General features: G+C 35.7%; 1 protein-coding gene across 1 annotated transcript in view; it reads right to left on the reverse strand.

The window, feature by feature from the left end:
• The window catches only part of PKHD1 (PKHD1 ciliary IPT domain containing fibrocystin/polyductin), a 483789-nt gene that overhangs the window by 172275 nt on the left and 287907 nt on the right, over positions 1-23607 (reverse strand). Inside the window, exon 52 of the mRNA XM_049653801.1 lies at positions 10423-10560. Within this exon, the coding sequence (XP_049509758.1) occupies positions 10423-10560 (138 nt within the window). The remainder of the gene's footprint in view (positions 1-10422; positions 10561-23607) is intronic.

Raw genomic sequence — 23607 nt, forward strand, 5'->3', positions numbered from 1 at the left:
CTCTACTATGTACTAGGCACTAGGGTCACAAAATGTCTAGTCTATCATAATAGGGAAGGTGAAACATACCACCTTGTAACAATAAGATGAATGCAATAATGACAATATGAATTAAGAGAATAGACCAGAACAAAAGACACAGTGAAAGCTACTAAATGGAGTCAGGAGGTGCTCACAGTAAAAATAGTCCTTGGGCACTGCCTTCAGTTGAAGGATGAGTATTTAAGGTAACTAAAATAGCCTCTAATCCTGGTCCCGGTCTTTATCAGCTAGGAGATGGGAGAGCAAATCAGTTATCACGCAGGAGCTCAGTTTCCTTATCCATGCAATGAAACAGAGGATTCACAGAATCATTTAGGTCTGTGATATTACTGTTCTAAATCTACTATTAGAGAATACTCCAAAAGTTGTAGAATGAGTTGCTTAACTAGAAATATAATCCAGCTCTCTAGAATTGCCATGAGGATCCTAAACTAATTTCTCTCTTGTTAATATTATACTTATGATATTATGAAAAAGTAACCATTTTCAGCATAATTTGGCCTCAATTGTATCTTTAAGACTTTAGAAAGCAACCGGACTTTGCTTCATTTCATTAAACAGGAACCTTATCTGTCTTCCTTACTGCTGAGTATTCAAGTCTCAGAAAGCATATTTGCCACTGAGCAGGCCATCAATGAAGCAGAAAGAAACAGAAGGAAGCAAGAGGAAAGGGACAGAGACAGGGACAAATCTATATGTAAAACTTGGGAAAATCATATCAGAGGAATTATTTTCTCCTTAATATTTACTAATTTGCCACAAATTATCATCCAGAAGAAAGTTATTCATGAAAGCACATACAGGTTTAATGACATCACTCTTATATGGATTACTGTTCATTTTTAAACATGACATTTAATATGTTCACTTATACTTAAGATTACATTAATGCCAAAAAAATGAAGTTGTTAAAGAAATGGTATTCAATGTATTAAAAGTTACTGTCCCTAAAATAATGTGTTAGTTTTTTTCTTTGTTCCACATACAAAATAACGTTGCGTCAAACCTATATTGAACAGTCATTATAAAACAAAAATTTAAAAAAAAGCCAAAATAAGATGGCCAGTTTCCTTTCCAACTTTCTTTGCTCTCTGCTAATTTCATACTAATGACTACTCCTTTTTTCTTATAAATTCCCTTCTTTGTTTCAATATATTATTTTCTTGTCATTTCATTTTCCTTCTCCCTGCATTGCTGTTTCTTTTCCATCCTCCTTCCTGAGCTCAGTTTCTTCTATCCGCCCTTTCTTTAACACCATTGGTACTCCCCCAAATTGTAGCCACTTACATACACTGAAATCTAATCTTGAGGTGTATGAGTCCACCTATTCAACAAAAAACTGTGAGGGCTTTCTATGTGTCTGACACTATTACAAGCACTTTAATAAATACTCAATTAATTCTCATACAACTCCATGAAATAAGAACTGTTATTATTCCCATTTCGAAGGGAAGGAAACTGAGGCAGAGATAGATCCTGTAACTTACCCACAGTTGTTCAACTAACAAGTGGTAGAAAGGTGATTCTAACCTCATACTACCATTGACCCAGATCTCCCAACCTGAAATGTGGCATGGGTTCTAAAAAACTCCTCACCTGACATCAAAATTGCTACTAGGTTCTAGTGACTTTTTTACACACTCGGTATTTCTATAATTAATTATTCCTTTTTATTTCCAGTGCCCTAGTTGATTCCTTTACAAGGTCTCTCCTGAAATGTCTTACTATCTTCTCACAATTTACTGTGACCCTTCCAATATACTGCCTCATTCCCCCCACCTTCCACTGCCAGGAGTGATCTTTCTAAGACCAAATCCAATTATGTCACTTCCTTACCTAAAACTATTCAGGGACTACCCTCCTCACAGCCTTCATGATAAAATCCAAACTCCTTAACATAATGTATAAGGCCAAAAAGCTTCACTGGCTACCACCATTCTATAAAACCTACAATGCAGACATACATATTCCCTATATTTCCTGAAGGCATAATTCATTTCCACAAAGATGTGCCTTTTGAGATCTCTTCCTTGATCTTTAAGCCCCTCCAGGTTGGAAGATGGGACTCTTCCAATTATGTTTTTACTTATCTGTCTCCACTATTTTATGGAGACATTTCTTGCAAGCTAGGGTTCATGACTGATATTTCTGTATATCCAACTTCTCCCATAGTACTTGGCAAACAATAGGCAATGAGCAAACACATGACAAATTAAAGAATGGACACAAAAATGAAATACTTTAAGCTTATCTCAAGTGTTGTATCAGATTAATGAGATAATCACTGCACAAAGAATGAAACTGAGTTTGGCATTTGTGATGCAACTATAACCCTCTAAGCAAGGCTTTGATATTAAACTTTCCTTCTATTTCTATAGCATTCTATCTTTCTACTCTACTAAAAGTCAGTTGATACCTTCTGCCAGCACAAGTTGACTTAAAAGGACCACCAAGAAATATAACTCCACAATGTTAGGACTTGGATCAAATGGCATCAAACAGCAGACATACTTTGGCAGTGCTCTGTGCCAATGTCCACATCTATTAAGTTTGTTTACTAACCAGTCTTATTATCTATTTCATGTTGGGATTTCTTTAGGGTGTGGTAGAATTAGACAGATGGGTTGAAAGTCTTCCTTCAGGCATAATACATATAAAATTGGGCAGATGGGTTCTAGTAATCAACCTTTAGGCCTACAACACATGGACAAAGCAGGAAGAAAAATAATACACCACTGCCGACTAATAGGTAAAAATATAGTGGGGAATAGACAAATTTTAAAATAAAATTTGAAATGTATAAATCAAAACTGGAAAGTTTCCATGTTACTTCCCTTCAAAAGTATATATTTTCAGGTAACAAGCTTTTATTATAGTAGTAATTGAACTGAGAAACCTAAAAATAATTTACAAAAAAAAGACCAATCTTAGCAATAGCTGTCCAACTGAAATACATTTTCTAGTCAGAAGAACAAGGTTCAGTTTTATTAAGTATTTCTATCAGTTAGCTGGATGAAGATTTTATAAAATATTAAATAAACGAGCAAACAAGCTTAATCTGAGAGAAAAAGATCAGAATTTAAAAGGATTTCCCCCTTGTGGAAAAATGGATTGAAATGATAAAAAGGTAAGTTAAAAGTATTACATTTAGATCCCCCTAGAACTGAAGGGAAAACAAAATAATCCTTACACAAGTGTACAATGTAGAGATATGTATTAGAGGCAGGACACAAAAAAGAGTAGGAATTTGGGGGGCCTGGGTGGCTCAGTTGGTTGAGCTTCCAACTCTTGATTTCAGCTCAGGTCATGATCCCAGGGTTGTGGGATCAAGCACCGTGCTGGGCTCTATGCTGCACGTGGAGCCTGCTTGATATTCTCTCTCCCCATCTTTCTTTGCCCTTCCCCTGCTTGTGCACATTCTTGCTCCAATAAATAAATAAATAAATAAATAAACAAACAAATAAACAAACTGAATGTAAGAATTACAGTTCACAATATAGTTGGCAGGACCAACTGCATAAAGGGCTGGACAGAGAAGGTAGTTCAATGTTTGGAAATATTAATAAAAAGATGGTATCTATTATGGTAGCTAGAAGCTAATTGTGCTGGAGAGCTTCTGTTAATGCCTTCATTTTCAAAGTCTGCCTTTCTTTCCTCTGCTCAGTGCCCCCAGGATACTGTTGACCTGCAGGTACTACATTGAGCTCTCCTTCACTCTGAGCTCCGGTTGGCTTTAGTCAAATGAAGCACAAGCAGGAGGTGAGGAAACAAAGAAAGTGAGATCAAGGTTTTTTTTATATCTATTAGCTGTTCCTTGTACTGAGTTAGTCCCAGACACAAAAGGTCATGGTACTTTCTGCCAGTTATCTCCATACATCCTCTGCCATCTCTAATTCCAGCAATGACTTCTTTTTCTCACTCCTTTAGGGCAAAGGGTAGTAAGGATGCTCTGCTGTTACTAGCCCTGGGGAATTCCCCATGCCATTTGGATTTTTGTGACTCTCTCCTTCATTAACATTTCCTCAAATAAGTCCAATTCAGTATGACATCTATTTTCTGCGAGCACCCTGACAGATAAACTGAAACATCAAATACTTATTACATGCCAAGCACATAGAAGAAACTGTTATGTTTAATGGTTTTAACATTCCTCCAAGGAAGTTTCCATTTTGCCATGTACTTTACTGCTGAATAAATGGATGTGTCCAGAGGGTAATTTGCTTAAGGTCAAACAGCAAGTAGGGTAACGAACATGGATTTGATCCCAAGCCATTTGACTTAGAGCCCATGCTGGTCACTGCTATACTCATTTGACTCTGTCAGGGTCCACCCAGGAAAAAGTCTTTCCCTCTGGCTTCGTACTCTCATAGGAATTGAACAAAGTAGTGTTTAAAGGCAATGTCAGGGAGTGAGGGATCTCATAACTCTGAGATATGTGAACCGAGTACAAGTTTGTAAAATCTTTCTGAAAAGCAGTTTGACAACATGTATCGAGGACTTTAAAACATAGATTAATCTGAACGAGAAGAACTCCAAAGACAACCATAAAACAAGTAACAAAATGACAATAAGTAAATACCTATCAATAATTACTGTGAATACAAATGGACACTCCAATCATACAGTCTGGTCAAAAGACATGGAGTGACAGATGGATAAAAGGCAAGACCCATGTATATGCTACCTACAAAAGACTCATTTCAGACTTAAAGATACATGCAGATTCAAAGGGACAGAAAAACATTTATTATACAAATGGAGGTGAAAAAAAAGCCAGAGTAGTAATATTTATATCAGACAAAATAGCTTTAAAACAAAGACTATACCAAGAGACAAAGAACACTACATAATCATAGAGGGAATGATCCAACAAGAAGATATAACAATTGTAAATATTTATGCACCCAGCATGAGAGCAACCAAATACATAAAGCACCCATTAACAAATATAAAAGAAGTAACCAGTAATAATACAATAATCGTAAGGGACTTTAACACCCCATTTCCATCAATGGATTGATCACCCAAACAGAAAATCAGCAAGGAAACGGTGGATTTGAATGACACATTAAACCAAATGGATCTAATAGATATATTTAGAACATTCCATCCTAAATCAACATAATATACACATTCTTTTTAAGTGCACATGGAATATTCTTCAGAACAGATCACATGTTAGGCCACAAATCAAGTGTCAACAAATTCAAAATGATTGAAGTCATACCATGAATCTTTTCCAACCACAATGCAATGAAACTAGAAATCTACCACAGGAAAAAATGTGGAAAAAGCACAAATACATGAATATTAAATAACATTCTACTAAACAATGAGTGGGCAAATCAAGAAATTAAAAAGGAAATCAAATAATATATGGAGACAAATGAAAATGAAAACACAATGGTCTAAATATTTGGGATGCAACAAATGCTATTCTAAGAGGAAAGTTCATAGCAATACAGGCCTACCTCAAGAAACAAGAATCTCAAATAAACAACCTAAACTTATATCTAAAAGGAACTTAAAAGAAGAACAATTAAAACACCATATTAGTAGAAGACAAGAAATTATAAAGATTAGAGCAGAAATAAACTAAAATGAAACTAAACAAAAGAACAAATCAATGAAAATAGAAACTGATTTTTTAAAAGATCAGCAAAATTGATAAACCTTTAACCACACTCTTCAAAACAAAAGAGAGAGAAAACACAAATAAATGAAATCAGAAATGAAAGAGGAGAAATAACAACCATATCACAGATACACAAAGTATAATAAGAGATTATGAAACATGATATGCCAACAAATTGGACACACTAGAAAAAATGTATCCATTTCTAGAAATGTATAACCTCCCAAAAACAAATCAGGAAGAAATAGAAAATTTAAACAGATCAATTAGCAGTAATGAAATTGAATCAATTATCAAAAAAATTCTAACAAAAAAAAAAGTTCAGAAGCAGATGGTTTCACAGGTAAACTCCAGCAAACATGTAAAAAAGAGTTAATACCTCTTCTCAAACAATTCCAAAAAAAAAAAAGAATAGAAAAGCTTCCAAATTCATTCTATGAGGACAGCAGTACCCTGATACCAAGTACGACAGAAAAAGAGAACTATAGGCCACCATCTCTGATGAACACAGATGTAACAATCCTCAACAAAAGTTTAGCAAACTAAATCCAACAATACATTAAAAATATCATTAACCATAATCAAGGGGGATTTATTCCTGGGATACAAGAATGGCTCAATATTTACAAACCAATCATTATGATACATCATATCAACAAGGGAATGGATAAACATCATATGATCATTTCAATAGATGCAAAAAAAGCATCTGACAAAGCATAACATCCATTCATGATAAAAACCGTCAACAAAGTAGGTTTAGAGGGAACATATGTCAAGATAATACAGGTCCTATATGAAAAAAACTACAAGTAGCATCATATTCAATGGTAAAAACTGAGAGCTTTTCCCCTATGGTCAGGAACAATACAGGGATGTCTACTCTCACAACTTTTGTTAAACATAGTACTGAAAGTCCTAGCCACAGCAATGAGACAACAAAGAGAAAGAAAAAGGCAGCCAAACTGGTAGGGAAGAAGTAAAACTTTTACTATTTGCATATGTCTTCATACTATATATAGAAAACCCTAAAGACTCTACCAAAAAACTACTAGAGCTGATAAATAATTTCAGTAACGTCAAAGGATACAAAATCAATATACAGAAATCCATTGTATGTCTATACACTAATAATGAAGTAAGAGAAAGAGAGATTAAGAAAACAATCCCACTGCAGCGCCTGGGTGGTTTAGTCAGTTGACTTCCGCTCAGGTCATGATCTTGCATTTTGGGAGTTAGAGCCCTGCTGTCAGTGCAGAGCCTGCTTAGGATCTTCCGTTCCCCTCTCTCTTCGCACCTCCCCCCTGCTCATGCTCTCTCCCTCTCTCAAAACTAAATAAACATTTAAAAAAAGGAGAAAGAAAACAACCCTCTTTACATTTGCATCAAAAATAATAAAATATCTAAGAATAAACTTAATTAAGGAAGTGAAAGACCTGTAGTCTAAAAACTATAAAATACTGATGAAAGAAAGTGAAGACAACACAAACAAGTGGAAAGATATTCCAAGCTCATGGAATGGGAAAACAAATATTCTTAAAATGTCCATTTAACCCAAAGCAATCTATACATTTAATTCAATCCTTATCAAAAATACCAATAGCATTTTTCATAGAACTAGAAAAAATAATCTTAAACTTTGTATGGAACCACAAAAGACCCTGAATAGCCAAAGTAATCTTCAAAAAGAACAAAATGGGAGGTATCACAATCCCACATTTCAAGTTACACTATAAAACTGTAGTGATCAAAACGGTATGGTACTAGCACAAAAAGAGACACAGATCAGTGGAGCAGAATAGAGAACCCAGAAATAAACCCACAATTATAAGGTCAATTTATCTTTGACAAAGAAGGTAAGATTATGCAATGGGAAAAAGAAAATCTCTTCAACAAATGGTGTTGGAAAAATGAGACAACTCCATGCAAAAGAATGAAACTAGACCACTTTTTTATACTATACACAAAAATAAACTCAACATGGATTAAGGACCTAAACGTGAGACCTGAAACCATAAAAATCCTAAAATAGAGCACAGTAATTTCTCTGACATTGGCTACAGCAACATTTTTCTAGATATGTCTCCTGTGGCAAGAGAAACAAAAGCTAAGAGAAACAAAACTAAACTACTGGGACTACACCAAAATAAAAAGCTTCTGGGCCACAAAGGAAACAATCAATCAAACTAAAAGCCAACTAAATGGGAGGAATTATTTGCCAATGACATATCTGATAAAGAGTTAGTATCCAAAATCTATAAAGAACTTATAAAACTCAATTCCCCCCAAAATGAATAATCCAATTAGCAAATGGACAGAAGACACGAATAGACACTCTTCCAAAAAAGACCAACAGATTCTTAATTATAGAGAACTGATAGCTCCCAGAGCACAGGTGGGTGGGGAGATGGGAAAATAAGTGAAGGGGATTAACACTTATCATGATGAGCACTGAGTAGTATATAGAGTTGTTGAATAACAAAAATCACTGTATCATACACCTGAAATTAATATAACACTGTATGTTAAGTATACTGGAATTAAAATTTTTTAAAATGTTTCGGAACTAGAAAAAGTAATTGTTGCACATCACTGTGCATGTAGCAAATGCTCCTGAGTTTAACTTGAGTAAAGTTATGTGAATTTTACCACAATTCAAATAAAAACATGCACTTATCCTTAGGCCCATTAATTCTACTTACAAATGTCTATCCTAAGGAAATAATCAGAGATATGAATAATGATTTGAATTCTAAATTGTTCATTGCATAGTAAGGTACTTGGACAAAAAGAAATCTGAATAACCTTGATATTCAACAATAGGAAAATGGTTAACTAAATTATTATACATGCATGTATACATACTCACATAGATATGGAATATTAAAATTATTAAAACCATGTCCTGGAAAAAGAATGTGCTGAGGAAATTCTCACATTGTTAACACAGAATCCAAAAGATTATCACATTGTATACTCTATGTTTTAAAGTGTGTATGTGTATGTGTGTATAGGCATGTGCCAGAAAAAAATGATTTAAAGACAAGACTACAAAATATAACTGTGGTTATCTTTACATTTGGGAATATGAATGATTACTTCATATCTGTTATGTAACTTCTATTTGCTTTTCTCCACTTTCCAGTTTTGTATTGGAAAAATAAAAATTATTTTAAAGTATCAATAACTATGATTAAAAAGATATCACAATAACATAACTATGTAGTCATAATAATAATGATTACAATAACTATGATTTAACTGTGGTTAAAATAATAGGAACTGCAAAATCTGAAAAAGAGAATATTCAAGAAAATGTGAATGAAGGGCTATCAAGGGAAGGGAATTTGAAACTCATCCTGTACAGATCAGATCAAAGAACCTGAACCAACAGTTATTAGAGAAAGACAGACTGACTTAATAGAAGGACAGGAATTTAAATAGAATTTTTAAAAATGAGAACAGGTTATCTTAAAATGTTTCGATTTTTCTGTCATTGGAAGTATTTGAGAAATGGCTTGACCATAATTTTTGAGGAATCTTCACAGTGATTTAAACTCTAGACAGGTGGTTAGACCTAGAAATCTCTTTCACCAGAGATTCTAACATTTGGATGCTACCTAATAAAAATATCTAAGTATTTCCATTCCTCACCATCAGTAACTTACTTCTTTGGGGTAAGGTATTACTGTTCCTGGGAATTCTCTTTTAACTCCTTTGGGGGTGGGGGTGGGAGGGGCAAAGCAGATTGCCTTACTGAGTTCAAAAGTAGTTCCTTTGGGGTCAGAGTACATGTTTTTTTTATCATTGTATACTTACTTCTTCCAACAGTTCCAAGTATACAGTTCACCTATACGAACTCAGACTTTTTATTTGCATAAGCCAATGCACCAGACCTGACTAATACACTAACCTCCAGATCTACACCAACCGCTTGTCCCTTGGCCTCACCAACATGCTTCATTTCTTACCCGGGGTAGCCCCATCTCCTGGCATCTACTGAGCCTCTGGCCCCTCCACTAGATTCCCAGAGAGCCATGAAACATAACAAAGAAAGACCAAGTTCATGGGTTTGGGGTGAACAAAGTGAACTTCCACCCTTCTCCCCAGCTGCTCCCCTTATTGTCCCAAGATGTGGTGACTCTATAAGGCTTCTCTCAAGGCACCTCACATAGCCAAGCAAATAGCCCTGTTTCCTTAAGCAGCTGTGACCATCTTGTGTTTGCTTTCCCTCTTTTTTCTTTCACTTCCCTTTTGTCACTTCACTGTGATTATTTGCCCCAGTAAAGCATTAGCACATATTTTGCTTTCAGGTCTGTATTCCCAAGGATCCACACTAAGATAGCAATTGAAATTTTACTGTGAGTTAGTTAACCAAAAAATGAATCCTTCTGAAAGCATGAGCCACAGGTAAACTCTCATACAAAGGACCAAAGGGAAGAATTGATCTGTGGCCTGGAGAAGGACAAGAGGCCTGCCATGTGCAGCAGCTGGAGGTCCCTAGGGCCAGAAACATGGCCTGATGACAGTGGGTGGACATCCAAGAATGACCGACCAATCAAAGTCACTTCTGTCTATGTTGTCTAAAGCTTGCAGAGGAAAAGTTTTACTAGTAAACTTGCCCCTTGCCTTAGCCCTCCCCAAATGCTATTAAGCAACCTGCTAGATGATACCATCATTTCCCAAGGCCCTTCTCACAGACTTTAATTCCCATTATGCTCCCAATCCTTGTGCCCTCTACTCACCAACTTTCAGCTCCCCGCCTACAATGACCATGCATGCCACACTCAGAACATTGCTTCTGTCCACAGGGAATTCTAAAGTCCCCATCACATAGAGGCCTTTGAGGAATGGAAGATTCATATCCACAAGGACAGTCCTGTCTGAGGAAGAAAAAGAAATTGCTCAGACACATAAGCAATACAAGAATTGCCTTCTCTCCTCTAGTGATTTACCCTGAGATTCTCTAGGCAATTTAGGAGCTGCTTATGTTGCTACCAATGCCAGGCCGGGTGCAGCAACAAGAACAGGTAGTTTTCAAAGGACTAGGCCTTAATAAAGAGACAGGAGTTTAAAAAAATGCATGATTAATAAATTCTTCCATTGCCTAAAAAAACAAGTGTTATGGCCAAAAGGCAGTGTTTATGCCTCAAACAGCTCCCCCAGGCCTACTTTAGTGCACATGTATAGGAAAGTTCCCTATCCTTTGGCCCTTCCCTTCACTTTGACTGTAATTTCAGGGAGGCAGAGAAGCAGAGATATGACCTTGGCTTCTGAAGTCAGATGATTTGGATGTGAATCCCAGCACTGCTACTTATTAACTGTATGAACCAACACATTTACCTTTCTGTGCCTCAGTTATCTAATCTGTGAAATGGGAATAATAAAAATGCCTGCTTCATTCACAGGGTTCTTGTGAGGGTGAAATGAGTTCACAAATCTAAAGTGCTTATACAGTACTAGTAAGTAATTCTCAATCTCCTAATTCCTACAATGTAAAGCAAAGGTCTAGTGTGTGCTCAAGAAATGCTGGATATTTTCATTACTGGTACTGTTGTCAATTAACCTGGCATGCTTGTAGAGCTCCTCTGACAACACAAAACCGTTGTTCTTCATCGCCCATTTCATAAAGTTTCCATACAACTTCATAAAAAAAAGAAAGATTTTTGTCTGAAAGTAACAATAAGGCAATACATGAATAAAAATTCTTATTTAAAACAGAAAATATTTTGTGTATGCCAAAGTATTAAGTGTTACTTTCTGAGGCTTAGTAGTAATTCAACACAAATTAAAGATCTCAAATAAATGTTTCTACTTAAATTTCAAGTACCATAATCAGTGACACATGTAAAGGTTTTAAGGAATTTTTTTAACATAATTTCATGTCTCATTCCAGGAAACAATGTACCCTGCTGTTCTAAAGGACCTGCCCTCCACCAAAGTAATTTCTCATAGGGTGTCTTTTCTAGTCCCTACTTCGCTAGTTATAAGACTGCCACACCTTCCTGTGACAGAGACTCTAGGGTTGTAAACCAAACAATTTCTCTTTTCCTATGGGGTTCACAGCTAGACTATCTTTTCTAGCCTCCTCTGCATATGGTGAAGCCCATATGACTGAGCTGTAGTCAATAAAATATAGGAAGGATTGAAATGTGACCTCTCTAGGCCTGGTTCATAAACTCTCCAGTAGGCACTTTCTCCTTCCCCTTGTCTCTCAGTCGGACAGTAGAACAATGGTTCTCAAGGTATGGCTGTGGTCCAACAGCCGCCACCTACTCACCCATTCAAAATCAACCCAAGTTTTAGCTCTGCTAGTAAGATATTCCCAGTCTCCTCACTGGATCCACCACTCCTGCCATGGAAATCTGTCTCTGGTTTGCTATCCCATACCCTATACATTCTAATATCAGAACACTAAAACATATTATTATTACATCCATAATTAGTGTGTGTAAGGAGATGATTGTCACTGGGCTGGTCCTTAGTGTAATTATGCCTTTCTCACCCACTGTAACTTTCTTATGGGAATCCATTTTTAACAACCCTTGTGCTTATTGTGAATTCATAGATAAAGTTGTTGGGTGGCTCAGTCAGTTAAGCATCAGACTCTTGATTTTGGCTCAGGTCATGATCTCATGGTCATGAAATCAAGCCGCATGTCGGGCTCTACATTAAGTGTGGAGCCTGCTTAAGATTCTTTCTCCCTCTCCTTCTACCCCTCCCCTGCCTGTGCTCTCTCTCAAATAAATAAATAAATAAATAAATAAATAAATAAATAAATAACAAAAAAAGATACAGTTGCTAAATAAAGATTTCCCAGATCTGCGGAGTTTAGGTCCCTACACAACTTAAACTCAAGAGTACATTGGTAACAGATACAAATGAACCATCAGGCTAAGACGAAAATAAATAAATATTCCAATTTTATCTCTGGTGCTTTAAAAACATTCAAACAAAAGAGTGAAATATCCAGAGAGTGTTCTAGGTTTAACACACATTTTGGAAGTTCATGAGTTTAATATGACTTCAAAATTAAGATGCAAATTATTTCAAGCAAGCACCTTTAAAAATTAAAAAAGTTCTATGCCAATAACCCCTATCTATTCCAACCTATGGCCCAAACTACCAACATTTGGCTGCCAAGCCTGATTTTAAAAATGATTAAATTGCTTCAATAAACGTTTTATCTCATCTACAGAGTACTCACACGCACAAAAGCATGATATTAGGCTTCGTTTTAACATACTTATCAGTTAAAATAGGACAATTTCCGTCCTTTTGGTCTTTATCACATACTCCTCTTAGAAGAAATTTCTCCTTTTGATTGCCCTATCCATTCCAAATATACCAACAAATTTCACCCAAATTGCAGGTAGCTTAACTATTGCAAGCTCCATGAGAACAGAGACCACAGCTGCAATTCTCACATTTACTTGCTCAGGACCTTGAACAGTAGATACTCAAAAATAACACCAAAGAACATACACATACCCCACATGTAAAATCTAATAGCTATACAAGAGGAAGTATAGGATGAAGACAAGAGTAGAAACATTGCTCTTATTTTACTTTGAAATTGCCTGGATCTGTCTAGTCACCTTTTCTTCTTTCTTTTCCTCCCACGTGATGTGTCAAATCTTGTTGAGTGGTAGGAATTCAAAGATGAGGAAGACATGTTTCCCATCATCAGATGAGGACAGATAAACAAATAAGTACAATGCGATATACTTGAAATGATAATATAATTGACCTTTGAGCAATATAGGTTTGAACTGCATGGATCCACTGTATTTGATAAATACAATATGGTACTTTAAATGTCCATTATGTTCCTTCTGATTTCCTTAATAACATTGTCTTTTCTCTAGCTTACTTACTATTGTAAGACTACAATAGATATTATAAGTAACCTACAAAATATGTATTAATTGTTTCTGTTTTTGGTAAATCTTCTGGTCAACAGTAGGCTATTAGTAGTTACATTTGGGGGAGTTCAAAGTTATACACAGATTTTTGACTGCACAGCGTGGGGGATCAGCACCCTAACTTCAAGGTCAACTGTATATTTTTTCATTAAATGGAGGTTGACCTCATCTTTACTCCCAACTACTTCAAAATAGAAATTCTATCAATGTGCTTAATAAAAAAAATTCTGTGAAGATGAAAGAAACAAATGCCCTATAAATATTTATATCAAGGATATTTTGTACCATAATAACAGAGACTACAGCTATCCATACAAGAAACATAGGCAAAAGAATCCATTCCAAACTAGTCTCCAGAGCAGATCAGCTACACGTCCAAACTGACCAACCCTGAGCTACAATGACAGCTTCTAGTGGATTTCTATCTTTCCCAGGTGTGGAAAGTTAGGATCAATATGCCACTTTCTTTAAGTAGCTTCATTTCCATGAAATTATTCAAAACATTTCAGAAAAAAAATCACTCAGTAACATTTATACAAACCACTTAAAAACATGAATGATAGACCACCTCTAAATTAACTGTGGCCTGATGCTTTTCATCTTGCCTTGCTTTGACCAAGGCTTTTCCATCCTGCTCTGTCAGTGACCAATCTATCCTACTTGAGAGAATGAGCATGGGCATATGGAGGGAACCATCTGGAATTTCTGTTGCTCGATGGGAGGCTGATGGGGGAACAGATCTGGAAAGAGACTCCAAAAAGAATTAACGAGTACCAGATGTAATTAAAGACTGCTTTTTCCCCCCAAAGGAGTTTGGGACCAGCCTTGGGGTGGTGCCTCTTGGTTCCAAATTACACCCCCTTTCCACGTGTTCATCTATCAAACACTAAACATCCCACCATCTTTATTTTGGCATCTTGTGCCAAGCAGTGTTTTGTTTGTTTGTTTGTTTGTTTTCTCCCCTTAAAGAGTTGTATTTTGACAATTATAAGGGCAAAGCTTTAGAAATAACATCTGGAAATTTAACGCTATGAAAGAATCACCTGAAATTCCCCATATATCAAATGCAACAACAACAAAGATGCTTTAGTCTTCTGTACATGCACTAGCTATCCTTATGACCAGAAAGCCTGAGCCAAATCAAAAACCAGATGCCTCTGGACAGAGGGCTAGGGATTTTTTTGTATCAGGACTAATCTGGTTACAAAGCATTCCATGTCATTTTAACACTAGATTTAAACTCATTTTTTTTTTTTTTTGCAGCAAAGTGAGAGAATCAAGGTCACTATTGTGTAGCATTCCAAGGGTCTGACACTTGTCTAAATCCTGCAGAAATGAGATCAAGGGCGAAGGGCACAGATCCTGGGAATAATGATGGGGTCACATTAACAGGCATAATTTAGGGCAGGCAGACCCACTACTTGTATGGTACTCACTGTATCGGGCCCCATAACTTAGGTGCTGAAGACAGTTTCCATTACAACCCTGCTATTGTCAAAAACACAGCCTACAACCAACTTTGGACACAGCTCAGACTTCTGAGGGAGAATGATGGCATGCAAGGGCAGAGCAGGACATACAAGGATTATTTGTGGGCTTGTTATGTTCCTGTATCTTCCATAATTAACAAGTACACATAATCGTTTTTACATTCAACCTTAGCCACAATATCTCCCATAAATATATGAACTAATGGAAAAGTTACATGCTAATGCCATTTAAAACAGTGATTGGTTGTGGTTTTTTTCCTCTGATTGCTTAGCTTTTGGTGAATCTAACGATTTATCCAATATTCTGTCTATACAATTTGTGAGAATGACTGGTACGACCAAAGAAGTACTCCAAAAACAGTGGAAATTCTCATACATAAATATTTCACAGAGATGAAAGGTTAACATGATTGAAAATTAGTGTCAAGCAGAATAATATGCAGAGATGATGGTATTCATTTATCAATAACTCATTCCCTTTTAGAAAAAGCAGAACAAAGAATGCTAGAAGGGAAGGTTGCATTCGTTCTATAACTAAATTCTTTTCAAAGAGCTGCTCACTTTATACCCTGCCTTTTTTTAAAATCAAATCCACACAGGTGGTTTCTTTATTCTACTCTTACCTATCTTTTTTTTTTTTTTTCAAACTGGTCTTAAAAATAGGCAGAAGAGGCAGTTTTCAAAGTGCCCAGAGGCACATGATTCAAGACTGAAAGCCAGCTTCCCTAACTCCTTGAAGAAAAACCATCTGCCTGCCTGTGTGTGGGGGAGAAGGAGGGAGGTTGGAGGAAGAGCTGCTTTAACTTTGGAAAATAAATACTCAACCCACTCCCCACTCTCTCTGTGTCTTTCTCAATCACATACAGACATGCATGACTCTCATAGTAGAATCAACATTTTAAATTATGATATTTTAATTGATCAATAAAATGTTTAACATACAATGTTTATCTCTTCCTCTAGTCTATACCATCTGTTCTTCAAAAATATTTGAATCTATTTAATAGGAAGGTCTTTAAGCAAAACTACCAACTGTATCAGATCAATCCTCTGAATCCCAAATTCTGAAAGGAAAGTACCAGAAGGTGCTGCTGTTTTCATAAAAAAAGAAAAGAATCTGTGCTTCCTCTCATTCCAGGCTTTGTTTTATCTGTTAAATCTTTAGATGGTGTTGTGCTGCTGTTCTCTCCATTAGACCTCAAAGAATTCAGAATGATCCAATTTGTGTTGCCATTTTAAAAAACCAACTTGGATATTAAAAAATAATATATAATAATGATATATATATATAATTATATATATGATATCATATGATATATACAATGATATATAATCAACATAAAAAAAAGCTGCACATATTTAATGTATACAACTTAATGAGTTTGGAAATAAGTGTATATCTATAACCATCATTATAAGTTCTATCCATCTTTTTCAAAAGTTTCCTCCCACCCTTTTTATTATATTAGTATTATTACTATTATTATTATTTTGTGATAATAACACTTAGCCTAAGTCTAGCCTTTCAGCAAATTTTTAAGTATATAACAGTATTATTTCCTATGGCCACTCTGCTGTACAGAAGATCTCTAAGATCTATTCATATTGCATAACTGAACTTCATATTCTTTGTCTACTACCTTGCCATATCCTCCTCCTCCTAGTCCCTAGCAACCAGTCGATTAAAAAGATGGCTGAGGGGTGTCTGGGTGGCTCAGTCGGTTAAGCCTCTGACTTCACCTCAGGTCATGGTCTCACGGTTCAGGGGTTTGAGCCTCACATCAGACTCTGTGCTGACAGCTCAGAGCCTGGAACCTGCTTCGGATTCGGTGTCTCCCTCTCTCTCTGCCACTCCCCTGCTTGCACTGTCTCTCTCTCTCTCTCTCTCTCTCTCTCTTTCTCTCTCTCTCAAAAATAAAATAAACATTGAAAAACAATTTAAAAAATATGGCTGAGTGACTGGGATCTCATATGTGGAGTTTAAGAAACAAGACAAATGATCATAGGGGGGAAAAAGAGAAAGGAAAACCAAGAAACAGACTCTTAACTATAGTGAACAAACTAGTGGTTCCCAGAAGGGAGATGGGTAGGTGAATGTGTGAAATAGGTGATGGGGTTGAAGTAGTACACTTGTTGTAATAACCACCAGCTGTTGAATGGAATTGTTGAATCACTAAATTGTACACCTGAAAAAAATATGACACTGTACGTTAACTAACTGTAATTTAAATAAAAAAATTTTAAATCAAAATATTAAAAAAATTAAATGGGCAAAGGAACTGAATAAATGTTTATTTAAATAAGACATACAAATAAACAACAATTTATATAAAAGGGTGCTCAATATCACTAATCATCAGGGACATACAATCAGAACCACCAGAGATATCATCTCATATCTATTAGTAGAACTTTCATTAGGAAGAAAGAAAGAAAGAAAGAAAGAAAGAAAGAAAGAAAGAAAGAAGAAAAGGAACGGAAGGAAGGAAGGAAGGAAGGAAGGAAGGAAGGAAGGAAGGAAAGAAAGAAAGAAAGAAAGAAAGAAAGAAAGAAAGAAAGAAAGAAAGAAAGAAGGAGAAAGAAAGAAAGAAAGAAAGAAAGAAAGAAAGAAAGAAAGAACAAAAACAAAAGATAACAAGTATTGATAAGGAATTAAAAGGGTACCCTGGTACACTGTTGGTGGGAACAGAAATCGGTGCAGCCACTGTGGAAAACAGAAAGGAGGTTCCTCAAAGAATTAAAAATAGAGCTACCCTAAGATCCAGGAATCCCACTTCTGTGTATAACCCAAAGGGAATGAATGACAACAGGATCTCAGGGAGCTATCTGAATTCCCATGTTCCTTGGTGTTGCCATTGGAGACAAGGTCCATGGTGCTCTGATGGCTTGGATGTCTTGAGTACCAAAAAGAAAACCTAGACCTTGTAATCCCCAGAAGATCTAAAAGTGAAAAGTATACATTTTGTTAAATATGAGGTCAAATTTTAAAATACAGTTTGGCTTTATCCACATAATTTTATTACTCTATGAATACTATTACCACTGATGAATCTGTACTAATCATGTTTAGGGAAAAAATCCCTCTTCAATCCTTGTAGTGAAGGATATTTACATACGTGGAAAGACATGAACTAGTAGCTCTCAGGTGATGGAGTTATTACATTTTTTTCTTGTTACACTTAATGTCAAAGCCAAAGGAGGCACAGAACTTATTTGTCTCCTTAAGAAAAATAATGAGACAGACTTCTAGTTAACAAATATATTTTCACACTTTAACCCTGAAGAAAAAACAATATCTATAAAATAAATGATTCATTCCTGAAAGAAGCTGTTCAGGCTTAGGCCCATGTAGCAAACATTCTATTCAATGAATTTAATTCCCCCATCAAATATTTTCTTCTTTGAAAATTAATCCACTCTTTATGTCTCTGCTTGAACTGAGAGAAAGCAGTATGTCCGGAAAAGGGTGAGATTTTAATTTTTTTAAGCTATTTTTTTCCTCAGGCTTTCAATTGTTTCTTCTAACTGTAAAAAAAAAAAATCCTAAAACATTATTGAATTTCTTTTAAAAAGATGTTTGTATGTATTTGTTTTAAAAAATTATATCTATTATTTCATAAATATATAATTAATGTTTAAGAGCAAGCTTAGAATATAGTACCTGATTAATAAATATTGAGTAAATAAACTCTATTCTATATTTTAATATGTTGTATCAAAACTTATCATTTTTGGACAAACTAGCCTATATTTTATTTCCTAAATTCATAAAGTACTTATATATAAATAAAAAAATTACTTCTGTAGAGATATAGTGAAAGTTCTCAATATTTCCATATTTTCCATGGTTACATTTTATGAAAATTCACAAATTTTTAAATAAACTACAACAAATTATTTTTATTTAATGCAAAGAGTTCTTGCTTGGGGGTTCCAAAATAAATTCATTTCCCCTTGAATTTAGATACTGTCCCAGAGACCATGATGTTTCCTAGAACTTTTATTCACAATTCTAAGTATTTCAACAATAACATCCAGATTTTACAATCTCTGCCAAAAATCCCAATGCTCTAAAGTATCTCCATGCTGCCTGGCAAAGTTACTGAAATCCCCATTTTTAGAGTTAATCCTTTTTTATATCCAGGGTATCCAGAAATCCCTAAGAGAAGAATGATATATAAAAGCAATATTATTGACTGAGAGATGTATTCATTCATCCATTCATTTCACTTAGCAAATATTATCAAGTTGTGCTGTCAGATACTGACATGTGCCTAGGAAACAAATACAAATAAAACAAGGCTCTCACTCCACAAAGAGGAGTGAATATTTTAATGAGATTGAGCAGGTGAGTTTTTGATGGAAGTAAGACATAGATCTGAATCTTTTTCAGTATTTCCTTCTGATACCCACCAAAATAATCATGGCAAGACTCAGATAATGTTTCTTTTTTTTTTTTTTCCAACTACAATTTATTTTTTTTTATTATTTTTTATTTATTTATTTATTTTTTAATATATGAAATTTACTGTCAAATTGGTTTCCATACAGCACCCAGTGCTCATCCCAAAAGGTGCCCTCCTCAATACCCATCACCCACACTGCCCTCCCTCCCACCCCCCATCAACCCTCAGTTTGTTCTCAGTTTTTAACAGTCTCTTATGCTTTAGCTCTCTCCCACTCTAACCTCTTTTTTTTTTTCCTTCCCCTCCCCCATGGGTTTCTGTTACGTTTCTCAGGATCCACATAAGAGTGAAACCATATGGTATCTGTCTTTCTCTGTATGGCTTATTTCACTTAGCATCACACTCTCCAGTTCCATCCACGTTGCTACAAAAGGCCATATTTCATTTTTTCTCATTGCCACATAGTATTCCATTGTGTATATAAACCACAATTTCTTTATCCATTCATCAGTTGATGGACATTTAGGCTCTTTCCATAATTTGGCTATTGTTGAGAGTGCTGCTATAAACATTGGGGTACAAGTGCTCACGTAATGTTTCAAAGTAAGGAAGACTCTATCTGTTTCTCTCTTCCTTCTAGTTCCCATCCATTCCTGAGAACTCACTGCTCTCATCTGCTCATAGCTCTCCAATAACCAGTATCCCACTCATGTCCCATCTACCTACACTGCACACACTTCCAGGGTCTAAATGATTCTATAGTTTCAGTCTCTTCTCAACTGTGCCCTCATTTTATCCAGGCTCCAGTCACTAGTACCTGACTAATGAAGAATTAGTGTAGGAAAAATATACTGGCCAATTCATCTGTGTCTCTTTGCCCAAAAAGCAGTCTGGTACAATGGAATCCTCACCAGATTAGAATTCAGACAGACCAAAGTTGGAATTCCAAATAAGCCATTCCTTGAAAAAATTGCTTACCTTCTATGACTTTCCATTCCTCAAGTGCAAAATAAGATCAATAATACATTATGGAGGTGGCAGTAAGGATTAGGTGAAGTACCACATATACAAGTAGAACAGTGCTTGGCATATAACAAGCATAAAGTTATTAGCTATCACCTGTTTTATATATGCAATATATATTATTGCATATCTACTCTATACCTGTTGCTCTGCTGTTTGGTGAGGCAAAGAGGCACAATCCTTGCTCTTATGAAACTTAAAATATTTTTTAAATGTTTATTTATTTATTTTGAGAGAGAGAGAGAGAGAGAGCATATGTGAGTTGGGGAGGGGCAGAAAGAGAGAGGGAAAGAGAGAATCCCAAAGAGGCTACATGCTCAGCAGAAAGCCCAACATGGGACTTGATCTCACAACCTGAGCCAAAATCAAGAGTCAGCTGCTTAACTGACTGAGCTATCCAGGCAAAAAACTTAAAATATTTTAGAGAAAATTGACATTTAACCATAATCACACAAATAAATACATGGCACAAACTGAGCTAAATGGTAAAAAGGAAAATGAATGATGTTATGGGGATATCACACTCTAGAGAAAGTAGTATACATGAAAAGCAAGAGACTGGAAACAGACCCATATGTTCCAAAGACCGAAAAGCAGCACCAGGGCCTGTAGAATCTTGAGGAGAGCAGTGAGGCGAGGGGCTGGAAAGGTAGGTGAGGAAGGAGATCAAGCAGGACTTTGGAGGCTCTGTAACAAACTGGAGACTTTATCCTAGGAATAACATTAAGGCAGGAAAGGCTAGAAAGCAGGGAGATTACATAAGCAATTTGTGATTTAAAAAGAGTAGATGAGGGCAAGAGCCGCAGAAAGGGAGTAAGAGGAATCCTAATGGTTTATCCAACATGTGATGATGCAATGATTAGGGTGGTGAAAGGAGAGATAAGAAAAGCAGACAGATTTGAAAAATAGCTTGGAATAGAATGTACAAGATTAGTTGAAGTGTCAAGAACAACTCAGAGTAATGGATAATGGAAAAGATGACAAATAGTGAAATAGGAAAAGCTGGAGGGGGAGCAAGCTGGCAGCTGGGAAGGTGAGCCTTGGGAATGGAAGAAGATATATACAGAGGATTCTCTCTGGGTTGTTCTAGTTTGAGATACCTGTAAGTCATCCCAGTGGAGATCTCAAGTTGAAAGTTGGACATACGGGTCTCATGCATGGAAAAAGCAAAAAGATTAACTGGCTTCCGATGTTGTCTATAGGTTGATGACTATCAAATTTATGTTCTCAGGAATCACCAAGGGAGAAAAGACAGTATGAGGAGAAAATACTCAGTATGTGGAAGTCAATGAGAGCTCAAGGGAATTATTTTAATCATATAGATATATAAAAAGATGATTGTATGCTGCAAGAAAGTACAATGAAAGAGGGAAATCTGCAGATAGGAAAAGAAAAGAGACAATTGAGGTACCTGAAAAGCAAGACAGGTTTTTCAAGGCCAGACACAGAGAAGAGCAGGTGATGCTGACCTTTGAGAGAAGGTAAAGCACTTTCTCTGATAGAGAAAGGAGAGAAGATGGGAGCACGTGCAATCTATATACATTCACCTCTTTTCAAGAGGAACCTGAGGGTTGGTACAAAGCATAAACATTAAATACACTGAAAAATTGTGAAGTTAGGACACACCTTCAGCTTGCCTCTAAATCATATAATATAAACACCAGACTCCACTTGCCAACAAGCAGTCAGGGATGACCTCTAATTACAAAACCCCGTGTGAAATAAATCTATATATGTGGGCATTAGGCTTAGTATTTCCCTAAGAAATTATATTACCTTAACAACATCTGAAGGGTATTCTTTTTAAAGTAACTGATGAAAATTAAATAAAGATGAAGGCTGTAGAAACACATGAAATTATTAATGTTATTGACGTGTGTGTATATTTCCACATATCAAACCAAAAATATATTTGAACTAGGGGGTCGTTTTAGCCAATCTCAAAAAGAGATTGGTTCCATACTGCAATGTGGGTAAACCTTGAAAACGTTATACAAAGTGTAAAAAGTCACTGTATAATTTCATTTATATGAAATTCCAGATTAGGCGAATCTAAAGAGACAGAAAGTAAATTAGAGGTTGGTTGGGGCTGGGGGGGATAGAGGGATCAGGGAGTGATTGCTAATGGGTATGGGGGTTTTTTGCTAGGTAATGAAAACATTCTAAAATTGATTACAGTGATGACTGCACAACTGTATATACTAAAAGCCATTGAATTGTACACTTTAAGTGGATGAATTATATGGAATGTGAATTATGCTTCAATTAAGCTCTTAAAAATGAAGAGGTATTTACTGCATTAATACGGAGAAATTCTCAAATTATATCTTTTAAAGCAAGGTGCAACACAGTTTATAATATACTATCATTTACGTAAAGGAAATGGTTAAAGAAAGATATATCTATATAAGTGTAATTTAAAATTTTTTTGTATATGCAGCACAGAATTTCTCTAGAAGGATACCCAAAGACTTAGTAATATTGTTTTCAGGAAACGAAGCTACATGGAAGACAGAGATGAAGGGAAATTTTCCAATGAGTTTTTTTGTGTTTTGTTTTGAATTTTGAACAATGTGAACTCATTATTTTTAAACATTTTTAAAAATTGTAACTGAAATTAAAAATAAGTGTTATATTTTTTATTTACTATAGGCAAAATTGTAAGTGTGTGTGTGTGTGTGTGTGTGAGAGAGAGAGAGAGAGAGAGAGAGAGAGAGAGAAATTGAGAGTCTTTTCTTCTCTTATTGTCTTTGCCAGACTTATAATTTGTATCCTCTGCTAGCGATGCCTTGAGAAAGAGAGTTAACTGTCTGCTTTTTTTTTTTTTTTTTTTTTGACTTTCTATTTCTAGTGTCCCTTGGTTTACATTTTGGTATGTAGTGCTCCTTTTCCCATTTATCTGCATCTTTGCCATTTTTACGTTTGGATATTTGTGAAATGCTTCCTGCTGCTTAGTATCTGTGAATCCAGGAAGACTGACTCTGCCATTGGGATTGGGGTTTGGTCCAATGTCTTAATTTGTTCTGATTTCAGGTTTTGCTTACTAAATTAATATTTAGACAAAACCAAACTCCAGTACCTTGCAT

This window comes from Panthera uncia (assembly GCF_023721935.1).
Source record: "Panthera uncia isolate 11264 chromosome B2 unlocalized genomic scaffold, Puncia_PCG_1.0 HiC_scaffold_24, whole genome shotgun sequence".
Lineage (NCBI taxonomy): Eukaryota > Metazoa > Chordata > Mammalia > Carnivora > Felidae > Panthera > Panthera uncia.